The sequence below is a fragment of the Heptranchias perlo genome, chromosome 35, assembly GCF_035084215.1.
Source record: "Heptranchias perlo isolate sHepPer1 chromosome 35, sHepPer1.hap1, whole genome shotgun sequence".
NCBI classification, from domain to species: domain Eukaryota; kingdom Metazoa; phylum Chordata; class Chondrichthyes; order Hexanchiformes; family Hexanchidae; genus Heptranchias; species Heptranchias perlo.
The window spans coordinates 10,806,370-10,819,029 of NC_090359.1; the positions used below are offsets into that span (position 1 = coordinate 10,806,370).

General features: G+C 45.9%; 3 protein-coding genes, 1 long non-coding RNA gene and 1 pseudogene across 4 annotated transcripts in view; 2 read left to right on the forward strand and 3 right to left on the reverse strand.

Moving 5' to 3' along the window:
• LOC137302350 (uncharacterized) overlaps nt 1-12,660 on the forward strand; it is a 413,555-nt gene that overhangs the window by 180,374 nt on the left and 220,521 nt on the right. The window lies entirely within an intron of this gene.
• The window catches only part of LOC137302345 (zona pellucida sperm-binding protein 3-like), a 1,023,493-nt gene that overhangs the window by 114,814 nt on the left and 896,019 nt on the right, over nt 1-12,660 (reverse strand). The gene's annotated exons all lie outside the window — the stretch shown is intronic.
• LOC137301949 (zona pellucida sperm-binding protein 3-like) overlaps nt 1-12,660 on the forward strand; it is a 71,345-nt gene that overhangs the window by 28,833 nt on the left and 29,852 nt on the right. The gene's annotated exons all lie outside the window — the stretch shown is intronic.
• LOC137302585 (U2 spliceosomal RNA) lies at nt 2,231-2,402 on the reverse strand (annotated as a pseudogene).
• On the reverse strand, nt 7,575-9,946 carry LOC137301951 (probable G-protein coupled receptor 139; the record flags this gene model as incomplete). The annotated part of the gene is made up of 1 exon (XM_067971670.1): nt 7,575-9,946. A coding segment is annotated over one exon (966 nt), but the record flags the coding sequence as incomplete, so codon positions are not given.

Below are 12,660 nucleotides of genomic sequence, written 5' to 3' on the forward strand. Positions count from 1 at the left end.
ATCCGCTATAAAACACAATACCCAGAAACTGACCCAGTCCCCACACACTTACCTCACCATCCACACATTGATCAAACACCCAAAGCTAACAATGGCACCACACATTGGGCTTCTGCATCCTGTAAAATGATAACTGCACTGTCACAGCAAACCACAGCATCTGTAAACGGACCTTAAACAGTGCACATTACCCCAATACTGAGCAGAGAAACCCCACACCACAACACCCACAAACTGACACAGAACAACAAACATAGACAACGATCTCTGATGATTCAACACGCCCAGACTGATGCCAACACTGAGGGATTGTAGAAATCCCTGACGCTCAGCCTTCGGTCTCAGCCTCGTCATGTGGGTTCATTCTGGGTTCGAGATATGTTTCGTGCATTGAATATTTTTAGGCTGATGAATCAGTGTAAGACTTTGATTCAATCTTGGATTCTGGGCTTGTTTTCAGTTTCAACACAAATTTGGGTTCTTGGCTTTTCCTTATGTTTATAATTCATTTTACATGAGTTGGTCACTTTAGAATTGGGATTGGTTCAGGGTCCCAGTTCAGTTTTATATTCTGGGTTAGTTTGGTCAATTTGAGATTCTGTGTTGTTTTGAGTTTCTGGCTCAGTATCTGGTTGTAACATACTGCACTCAAACTGACCACAAGAGCTCCAATTTACTCAGGACCCTCAAGACTAACATTCTCCACACATCCAAAAACACCCAGCACTGCAAAATATTCCACAGGACCCCGGCAAAGACTGATCCTCACAGACTGATCTCAATGATCCCTAACATTACATCATATCTTAAAAACAGCAGAAGAGCCTGAAACAAACTACAGAACTAACAAGTGAACCAGTGGAGTCAGCTAGGGTTCTGGGCCAGGTCGGGTTTCCAGGTCTGCTTGGTGTTTCAGGTCTGTTTCGGGTTTGCCGTATTTTAATATTCTGAGTCCGTTTAGGATAATGGATCAGTTTCGGGTTTAGATCAGCCTGTGATTCTGAGTTGGTTGCAGTTTTGCTTTGGTTCAGGGTTCCAGGTCGGTTTAGGATTCTGGAACAGTTTAACGTTCTTCCACTCTGAGAGGGAAATCCAGAGGACCGGAGCTCTTGGATTGACTCGAGTTCCTTTGGAGCTGTAACAATTTAGGCCACGGAAAGTGTCAGGATGAGGGTCTGGGTCAGTTTATGTTTCTGTACAGGTTTAGGGTTTTATGTCGATTTAGGGCTCTGGGTCACTGGGTTTTGGGATGTTTAGGGTATCCAGTCATTTCAATTTACATATTAATTTGGGACTTAATGTGAGTTTGGAATTGTGGGTTACTTTGTAGTTATGTTGAATGTAAGATTCTGGGTCATTTTAAGGTTCTGACTCAGTATTCCATTGATGGTCAGTTTAGGGTACCTGTCACTTTTGGGATTCTGGATCAGTTTGGGGTTCCAGGTCAGTTTAAGTTTCTGGGTCACCAGGGGTTCGTGAGCTGATTTAGGGTTTTGTGCAGCTTAGTGTTTTTGGTCTCTAAAGTACTTTGGATCAGAGGGTCTCAAGAAGGGCAAAGGACTCTTGTTCATAGAGAGTTCTGTGTATGTTCAGGATTCCAGGGCACTTTTAAGTTCCAGATCAAGTTGAGGTTGTTCAGAAGTTTGGGCATTCATGTTCAGTTCAGTTTAGTTTGGGTTCAGGTAGGGTTGTGTCTCTGGGTCATTTTACAGTTCCTGGTTTATTTGAGGTTTGTATGTGAGTTTAGGGTCTTCCAGTGTTGGGCACCGTGTTGTTTAGGTTTGAGGATCAGATTGAGAGTTGTTGCTTGTTTTGTTCAGAGTCATTGTTGGGTTCTGGTTAAGTTTAGGTTTGTGACTCGCTCTGGTTCTGCTTCAGTTTGGGGAAATGGTTCAGCGTCTGATTAAGAGTTAGTTTGGGGATTTAGGTCAAGTTATGTTTCAGTGTCAGTTTTGGATTGTATCATTGTGTGTTTGCCTTGTCGTGCAAGTGTCTGCAGGAGATTGGGGTTCTGGGTCACTTTGTAATTCTGGTCAGTTTAGGTTTCAGGTCCAGTTTGGAAATCTTCAATATCATTTCCACCTCAATATTTATCTCGTTAATCTTCACAGCTTTAATTGAGGATTTATTCCACATTTTTTTTAAGTACAAAATATCAACTTTATTCTCAGTAATAATACATACAGAGACACTGGAAAAACCTGTTTTTCATTTTGAATATCTCCCCACAGGGAGGTGCACCGTTCCCAGAGACACTGCAATACTGGGTCGATGCGTGGAGTGGACGGAGCAAGCCCCTATTCCATCTCCCTGTTACAAAAATCAAATTAATATACGGTCCCCAGATAGGGGACGTATCAGATATTAAACTGATAAGAACAGATTTTTTTCTCAAAAAATATACTTTATTCATAAAATTTGTAACAATACATGCAATACAGTTGTCATATCACATTTCAAACATACACAATACAGAATATACTTTTTGCAAGATACATAAAGTACAGTTCCATTATGATTCCAACAATACAGTTACACATTGTTCATAATTACAGTTCATGACACTCTCGGGTGCCTTATTGCATTACAATCAATAAGCTTATTGATTACAGATTCATTACAGGTACATTACATTTCATTACATAAATTTGTATTTTACATTCTGCCCGAGGTGGGTTTTCCCTGATTGCAGCCCGTCGGTTCACAATTGCGGGAGAGCTCCAAACGATAGCCTTTCCCCACAGAGCCTTTGCGGCGGCCGCACCCAGCTTCAGTGCATCCCTGAGCACGTGGACCTGGACCTTGGAATGTGCCAGTCTGCAACACTCGGTCGAGGACAGCTCCTTGCGCTGGAAGACCAGCAAATTTCGGGCAGACCAAAAGGCGTATTTCACCGAGTTGATGGTCTTTCAGCAGCAGTTGATATCTGTCTCGGAGTGCTGCCCTGGTAACAGCCCATAAAGCACAGAATCATGTGTTACTGAACTGCTCCCTTGTGGGAGAAACGAGAACCAGTTTAAAAATAAGGGGTCTCCCATTTAAGACGGAGATGAGGAGAAATTTTTCTCTCAGAGGGTCGTGAGTCTGTGGAACTCCCTTCTCCAGAGAGCAGCGGAGGCAGGGTCATTGAATATTTTTATGGCTAAGTTATATCGATTCCTGATTAACAAGGGAGTCAAAGGTTATAGTAGGTACACGGGAAAGTAGGGTTGTGGTCACAATCAGATCAGCCATGATCTTATCAAATGGCAGAGCAGGCTCGAGGGGCTGAATGGCCGACTCCTGCTCTTAATTTGTATGTATGAACCTGGACAGATACCACTGCATCTCTCTCCAGATCTTCTTTGCAAAGGGACATTCCAGGAGGAGATGGGTGACGGTCTCGTCCCCATCGCAACTTCCTTGGGGACAGCGCACGGTGGCACTGAGAGGTCGGGAGTGCATGAAGGATCTGGCGGGAAGGGCCCTTCTCACCACCAGCTAAGCTACATCTTGGTGCTTGTTTGAAAGCTCTGGCGATGAGGTGTTCTGTCAAATGACTTTAGCAGAAAGCCTCATCGCTACACAATGGGGGACTCTTTCCAATCGAACACGAAGGATTGTTAATGTTGTATCCACATCACGTACTTCTGTGCCCCAATAGTTTGTTGTGACACACAATCCATTTCTCTTGTTGTATTTTATACTATTACCGTGCGCGTTTCTGTTCTTATGGAGGTGTCTGTGGGTTCCTGTGGGCTTGATGTTGGTAATTTCAGCCTCCAATGCCTGTGTTTGAATACAGCCAACACTGACAGGAGGTAAATCTGTTTCACTTGCTGCTTGTAAGGATCCCACATTAAATCAGTCTGGGCAGCATCAATCCATTACTTACTGGGAATGGGCCCACTGCAAAAATTGTATTTAATTAATGATCTCACTCAGATAAGATCAGAGCAGGTGGAGTCAGGACAAAGAGCAGAATTAATAGCAAGCTGGGTACAAAACAGAAAACAGAGAGTAAGTGTTAAAGGTAGTTACTCAGACTGGCAAAAGGTCTGAGTGGTGAATCACAGGGATTGGTGCTGGGACCACTGTTCTTCACCATTTATATAAACGATTTGGACTTGGGAATTGGAAGTATAATTTCAAAATTTGCAGACAACACCAAACTGGGGGGTATAGTTAATACTGAGGAGGAGTGCGACACAATACAGGAAGATATAAATAAATTTGCACAATGGGCGTGTAACTGGCAAATGAATCTCAATATAGATAAGTGTGAGGTTTTAAATTATGATGGGAAGAATAAGTGGGCCACTGCTTCAATAATGGGGTAAAGGAGCAGAGGCGTCTCGGGGTACAGATACACAAATCACTAAAAGTAATGACACAGGTTAATAAGGCCATTAAAAAAGCAAACCAACACTGGGGTTCATTTCCAGAGGAATAGAATTGAAAAGCAGAGAAGTTATGTTAAACTTATACAGAACCTTGATAAGACCACACTTGGAGTACTGTGAACAGTTCTGGCCTCCATATTATAAAAAGAATATAGAGGCACTCTATAGAGTAGGTGAAAAAAAGATTTACGAGGATGATACCAAAACCGAGAGGTTATACTTAACAGGAAAGATTGAACAGGCTGGGGCTCTTTTCTCCAGAAAAGAGAAGACTGAGAGGTGACCTGATGGAGATCTTTAAGATTATGAGAGGGTTTGATAGAGGAGTCATGGAGAAGATATTTCCACTTGCGGGGGAGACCAGAACTAGGGGCCATAAATATAAGATAGTCACTAATAAATCCAATAGGGAATTCAGGAGAAACCTATTTACCCAGAGAGTGATTAGAATGTGGAACTCGCTGCCACAAGGAGTAGTTGAGGCGAATAGCAGAGATGCATTAAAGGAGAAGCTAGATCAGCAGATGAGGGAGAGAAGAATAGAAGAATATGCTGATAGGGTTAGATGAAGCAGGGAGGGAGGGAGGGGGCTTGTGTGGAGCATAAACACCGGCATGGACCTGTTGTGGGGAATGGCCTATTTCTGTGCCGGACATTCTATGTCAGATAGGCTGCAGCATGGCTGGTGTTAAAAGTGAATCAGTGTCAAACTGGTGAAAATATCGGTGCTATTGGGGTGTTGGGGCCGCATCACCTTCCTTAGAATTAATAATAATAGTAACAAAACTTCACTCATTTAATCTTCTAATATGCAGAGCATATCTTTGCTTAGTTCGTGAATAATGAACCTAGGCCCTGCGAGTACAATTGCAACTGACTGTCCATAAAGTTTAATGGAAACTGAGCAACTTGTGTTGATGTATCACCAGCCTGAAAATATAGGGCTCGATTTTAAAAGTAAAGAACAGGTGGGTTGGGGGTGGGGGTGCATTGAAAATTGCCACCATTTCAGACCCGCCTCCAACCCGCCCATTTCCCGTTTTCACGGGGGCGGGCGACCAACCCGCTCCCAGGGGGCGGGTCGGGCCTCATAACCTTTCAAGGAGGCTTCACGCATCCATTTTTTACTAATTCCCGATTTCCACCCTGGGTGGCCAGGATTCCTGGGCCTTCTGTTTTACTCCTCGTGAAAGGAGGTGAGAAGGCCCGAGAGTAACAGGCAGGTGCCTAGAAAGGCACAGCTTGTGGGCCCTGAGGAGCAGGAGTGCTTCCCCCAGGCCCAACAAACCTCCCTGCACCGACACCCCTCCCCCGATCCCGGACCCTTGACCCCGATCCTCCCCCTCCGACCCCCGACATTCCCCTCAATGATCGCTGACCCCGGCAACGACCCCCGATCCCATCCCACATGACTTGCGACCCCCGTGCCCACCTATGCCCATCCATGCCCCGTGCTCACCCGTGCCCCCCATCCATGCAAACAAAGACTTACCTGAAGACGTCCTCTCCCTGGCTGGTTTCCCGTCCCATTGAGACCAGCCTGTCAATCAACCGGTCAGTCAGACGGGAAACAAAAAAAATAAAAGATGTCCTTCCGTCAAAATCTTCAGGATGTCACGGAAACCCGTACCAATGGGTTTCCTGACCTCAAATTGACCCCCGCCCCTTTCCCGGCTCCGTTTTAAAATCACCCTCATAATCTCTGAACATCAACCATGGAGTGGAGTGAACAAATAGGTGGCAGCTGCAGTTAAAGGCAGAGAAATGGAATATATAGAGAGAGATGGGTAGGGAGAGGGAGGGATGTGGAGAGACAGAGCAATGGAATATACAGAGAGAGGGAGGGTGGATAAAGAAAGGGAGCAACTTAAACAGAGAGGGGTGGACGGCAGACAGAGAGATCCAGGAACGGGGCAAAATGAGGGGATTGTGTAGAAAACGGGTCAGCAAAATTGCAGAGAACAGAGCCAGGCACAGAGAGAAAGTGGATAGGGACAGAGTGGGAGGGAAGAGAGAGGGTAAAGAGCGATTGATGGGGATGATCGAGAGGGACGAAAAGGAAGTGAGAGAGTGAGGGGTAGGGAAACAGTGAGGTGGACTCAGAGGTGAGAACTCGGTTGGGAGAGAATGGGAGATGGGGAGCAAGGTAGGGAGGGGTGCGGATCGAGTGAAAGGGACAGGGAGGGAGAGAGATACACTAGTGTGCAAGGAGTTGGAGGCAAATAAGCAGGGGAACAGGAATAGTGAGATAGGCAATGGGAGATAGAGAGGGATGAAGACAGATACAGACCATGTCAGAGAGAGAGAGAGAGAGAGACGTGAACGGGAAGGTGGGAGACAGAGAGACAGGCCCACGGACAGCTGTGTTCATGCTGCAGGTCAGCCATTCTTTAAGATGATCTCAGCTATTTAGATTCACAGATTATTCATTTAATGGAGATTTCTTACAATAAAGAGAGAGCAGATCCCCAGTGATACCAGGACCAGAGTTTTATTAACACAGCACATGGAGATTTCTTACACAGTCCAACCCCTTACTGGCAAAGTCACACATTGTACAAAAGGGATCCAACAAACTCCTGAAATTTGTCACTTAGTTACAAAGAGGGTTATTCATATATCAGTGATAACGCCCTTTGTACAACTTGCTGTCTGCAGGAACTGAGCTCACTTGAGCCATGTTTATTTTTTAAAAAAATCTATGTCCCTGACCCCGTCTCCCCGTGCGTCCCTGACCCCGTCTCCCCGTGCGTCCCTGACCCCGTCTCCCCGTGCGTCCCTGACCCTGACCCCGTCTCCCCGTGCGTCCCTGACCCCGTCTCCCCGTGCGTCCCTGACCCTGACCCCGTGCGTCCCTGACCCCATCTCCCCGTGCGTCCCTGACCCTGTATTTGGCGTTTTCCCCTTTCACTCTTTCTGACTGAAACTTGTCTGATGAGTGGTAACACTGTCATACAAGGTACTTTCTGAATCCTCACTGCCTGTCTGTACAATTCACCTTCTCCCCCTAACCTCTGTGGTGTTGCCGTGGATTTCTTCCAAACACACATTGGCCTCACCCCTTCCTGCTTTGTCAACGTCTCTTCCTTTGAGCATTATCTCTGGACTCCTCCCCTTCGATCACCTCCCTGCCGATCCCCATACCCCGCCCTCCCATTGCTCCACTGATCAGATCTCATTGACTTCCATTGGTTTCCTGACCCTCAACACGTTCCCTATAAGTCCCTCCAAGGTTTGCCTGTCCGACCTCTGCAAACGCCTCCATCTCCATGTCCCACACTCTTTGATCCTCCAACACTGGCCTTCTGTGCATTCACTCATTCCTCGGTTCCCCTTCTGCGGCAGTGCCTCCAGCTAACCCGGCTTTACTCTCTGTTAATCCCTTCTGAGTGACTGAAACTTCATCTACTCCTGTGAAATTCCTCCATCAACTATTCTAACTGAGTCATTGGCCTGATTTTTAAAAAAAAGACTTCACGCCTGTTTTGAAACATCAACAGACCTTCTGCGCCTGAATGATTCCGTGTTTCATGTCTACAAGGAGTGTGAGAGGTTGCAGCCCCTGTTCCACTATTTAAAGGGGCTGCTCCACAACTTCTGGCTGCGTTTCAGTCCCACGCTCCTCGTCTTTGGCCACCGGGTGAGGAGGAGGGCGGGTCAGTCGGAGGATCTCCTCGTGGGCCTGTCCAAGGTGGCCATCCACAGGTCCAGGTTAGACGGGGCCCGTGGGGGCGGTCGCTCCAACTGTCGGCCTCTCTTCTGCGGAATTCTCCGTGCCTGGGTGGCCCTGGAGATGGAGCACGCGGTGTCTGCCGGTACGCTTGGGGCTTTCCGCGACCGGGGGGCACCGCAGGGGCTGGAGTGCATCCTGGACCGAAATAATAAAATTTAAATTTGACACTTATTTTGGGTTTTTTGGTTTTTCTGCACATGAACACACCCTAAACCCCGCTTCTTATAAAAGGGGGGCCTAAAAACACAAAAAAAATCAAAAAAAATCAAGCGTCATTCTGACTGCACTTCCAGTAAACACTTCAGAACCGAGCTGAGTGGAGGTCTGAGCAGAGCAAAACGACAGCCCTTGCCTGCCTCCTGAATCCGGGAGAAGGCAGAAAAAAAACCCATCAGTGATTCCCAGACTATTGAGGACCAACGGCTGTTAAAAATATCACAGACACGGAGTTACAGGAATGTTTTAAGGGGGCCCAGAAATAGTTAAAAGAGAGAATTAACCCCACAGATGCTGTAGGCGGGGCTCGATTATTAGTCCGGTCCGGTGGAAACTAATATCCAGTCGCTAATTCACAGCCCTTCCTCCGGACAATTACATTTCGGGTCAGATTCCCTGAGGACGTGTTTAAAAAATGATCTGAATACAGGAACATGTTTTGATAATGTTACTGTCTGTTGCTTTTGCTCATTTTTTGTCGGCTGCTGTAAAATTAAATTTTGATCTAACTTTTGAGAAGAAATGTGTTTAAAGGAGATAGCGTTGGCCCTGATGCTGAGTCCCTTTGGTAAATTGAGGTGATAATTTTGATCTGGAATTGAGTTGTGATGTTGGGAAGTCAGTTCCAGCTTCACTTCAGCCGTTTTCTTCATTTGACCAATTTACCAATTAGAGTAAACGGATATTTAATCACATTGAGCAGCTCCTCTCTGAACTTACTCTGGGTCACTGTGTAAATGGCCGTGTTCGTACAGGAACTCAGAAGCTGAAGCAGAATTCCCGCTTGTTCGAAGGTTGCAAAAGGGTTAAACAAAGATCGGCGGTTAAAGACACCTGAAATTCGATAATATAAAAAATATACGACCGTTGTCATCCAGAGCAGGATAAAACTGCCGGATATGGCAAAAAGTAAAACGATGGACCTTCTGCGGTTCTTCATCTCAGGGTCCTTGTCATTCTCACCATTGCTGAGGTCCCGGAGGCTCCTTCGGGCCCGACTGGCCACTAAAATGCGTCTGACGGTGAGAGCATTAAACAATAAAATCAAACAGAATGGAAGCAACGGGGTTAACAGCTGTTCAATCCAAGAAAATGCGATCCATGCGGGTAGAACATAAAACTGTGATGATACAAGGCAACCCCATGGTATATTGTTAACAGTAGGGTAATGATCATACACGAAGGGCCGGGGAATATTCTTTAAACCGAACAGCGCGCTCAAAGTCACGATAATCACAAGTGAAGTTTTCTCGGTGCAATATTTTGTTTTCAGCTTCTGACAACTAATGGCTACAAAACGATCAAAGGTAAAAGCGACCGTTAACCAAACAGAACTGTCTGTGGCAGTAGGAGCCAGGAAGAGAATGAATCTGCAAACACGAGTGTAGAGCAGGAAAGTGTCCCACCAATAAAGATGAGCAATCCGATATAAGATCACATTACAGGCAATCACCAGGAGATCCGCCGTCGCCATGGCCACCAGGTAGCGAGTGATACATTTGGAGAGACCGCACTTTCCACGGGACAGGATCACAATCGCCAGCAAGTTCACTGAGAGAAAGAGAGAGACAGAAACAGTGAAATCACCAACCGGGCTGATCAATGAGCTCTCAGTTTAACCGATGTACATGGGCTATGATTGTGTTTATTTATTGGTTTTTCCCCTTGGCTTCTGCCTCCTGTTCCGAAGGGGCAGCTCATTCTGGGAGGTTCCTTTCGGGTGACGGTGGCCCCGGGATCCCTCACCCGACAGCTGAGTCCTCACTTGTGATCCTTGAGATTAAGTTTATTCAGTCGATTCCGACACTGGGAGGTCCGCGGGGCAGAACGTCACCAACTATGAAAGTGAAAGACGACAAGACGAGTTAAATCAGGAAATACAGACAAGGTGACTCTGGATTTGGCTTAAATCGTAATACGGGGGAAAAACCTAATGATTTGACCCACACAATACCAGAGACTTTGATTTTAGAAAATACATTGAAAACACGAGCCTGGTATTGAGTTGCTGCCCGTCATCTTTCAGTAATTAATTAGATCAGGTTTCCAGTGGAGTATTGTGAATGGATCATGACACAATATGTCAAGGAATTTAATTCTGTAACGTGCTCCAGTTATAACCAGGTCCAGTCTTTATATCTCAGCACAAGGCGTGAGAAAAACAAAGGACAGTCGGATCCTCGGAATAAGAGATCGATCCCAGGAGCCGCGCGGTATAAGAACAAATCACCGCCAACTCTCACTCATGGTCTCCAGTTAATCCCCCTCCCGAACCAGTGTCAAGACTGGTTTCCCCACTCTCCACAATAACACACATGGACTGAAGTATACAGTCATCGTCATTCAACTCGTCCAAACAATACTTTAAACATCAAACACATCAAAAGTCCTGTGAAGCCATTTTGCTGAAATATAATTATGATCTGAGAGGAACATTTGACGGGAACACAAGATTGTACCTTCGAGTGAGGAGGACAGTTTCTGTCACATGTTTTATTTATCTGATGCCTGAAGACACTGACTCATGCCGGGATACACAGCCGCAATCTGCTCTCCGGAACCCCAGGCGATCGGTCCTCGGGAAACACGACAATCTCACCCGGTCCTTCCTCACCCGATCTCCACAACAGGCGCGCTTTCCACCAGGAGGCAGTGGATTACACTCAGGACCGTGCGCCCTGCCTGTTTTACCCCTGCCTGGCCAGGGAGCACCAAGGACACATTTAGACCCCAGACTCGACAGTTCAGCACAGAGCGAGGGTGAGTTCCTCGGTGCATTGACCAATGGGACAAGGATGGAAGTTTTAACTGTATCACAAAACGGTGAAGAATAACATTCCACATTTACCAGGCTCAGAGCACAAACAGCAACATAGTTAAACATTCTGTTACTTACACCGGACGTGCTGATAATGACTTACCAGGTACTCCAATTGCTGCCAGAACAGGATAATAAATGAATTCTATCTCCGTAAATAGCGGCAGACCCATTTCTCTGCGAAGACGATTTCTTTCGGTGCTGTAAAGAGGTATGTGAACTGCGATAGTCAGGTAACGAAGTTAAAACAGCGAGATACTTATAGTGTAAATAAACCCCGAATGGGACAATTAGATCGCATCCCGACTGACATCACATATTACTTACAGACTCCTGAACAAATAAGTTTTGGTCCCATCTGACCTTTGACTATCACACTCATTAAGGTGACGGAACATTACACATCGACCAGCTGAGTAACCTTTTGGAGCAATGAGTTCAACAATGACAGAGTCACAATTTCTAAGTTTAATAAATTACATGAAGATTGAAACCACAAGCACACAGTGTAAGAAATATCGAAACCCAGTTCACCAATGTGTCATTTTAACTTGAATCTTCTGTACTCCCATTCCCAGACCGGTCCTGCTATTCCCTGTCGCCCTGCTATGTAATTTAGCACAGTCCGTGTCACCTTGTTTCACTCGTTCCCCCTCTTTCTGTCTCTCCCAATGCCCAGGTCTCTCTCCCTCACAAACACTCCTTTTACTGGACTCCCAAATTTCTCTGTCTGTTAATCTACCTCTTTTATTCCCTCTTTCTCTGGAACTCCATTTTCTTCCTGATTTCCTCTCTTTCTGGCTAACGGTAGTTAACTCAAAATGATTTTTGAGACTGAGATTGATAGATTTTTATTTGATGAAGATATCAAGGGATATGGATCAAAGGCGGGTAATTGGAGTTGAGGTACAGATCAGCCATGATCTGACTGAATGGCGGCACAGGATCGAGGGGCTGAATGACCCACTTCTGTTCTTATAAGATAATTTTTCACTTCTTTATTATTGGCCGCAGCTCACACTCTGGGCTCAAACGAGTTGTTACTCACTCTTTTCTGCCAGCTGGTGGAATTTACGTTAAAGTCTGGCTGATCTCTGCACCTCAGTGAAAGACAGAGCCAAGCATAGTTCTGGGAGCCTTTGCGACTTGTCTGACCGCTGCAGGCAGACCACAGCTCTTAAAGGGACAGTGCATCAAAAATCCAGAACCACAAGCTGAAGGGAAGCAAACAACAATGTCCCGACAGGTCACTCAGCAGCTGGGCAGCAGCTCATGGCCGAGTGTTTGACGACAGTCCTTTTATCATTTACTCTAAAACCCGAGTCACTCACAACATTCTAGAAACACTCAGCGAGTCGGGCCCCATCTGTGGAGAGAACAGACCAATTAACTGAGATCTCAATGAGACGAGGAACAAGACACGGCCCCCTGTGAGAAACAAAGAACTTGCATTGATATAGCACCTTTCACATCCTCCTTTAAGACATTCCTTAAAACCTGCCTGTTTGACC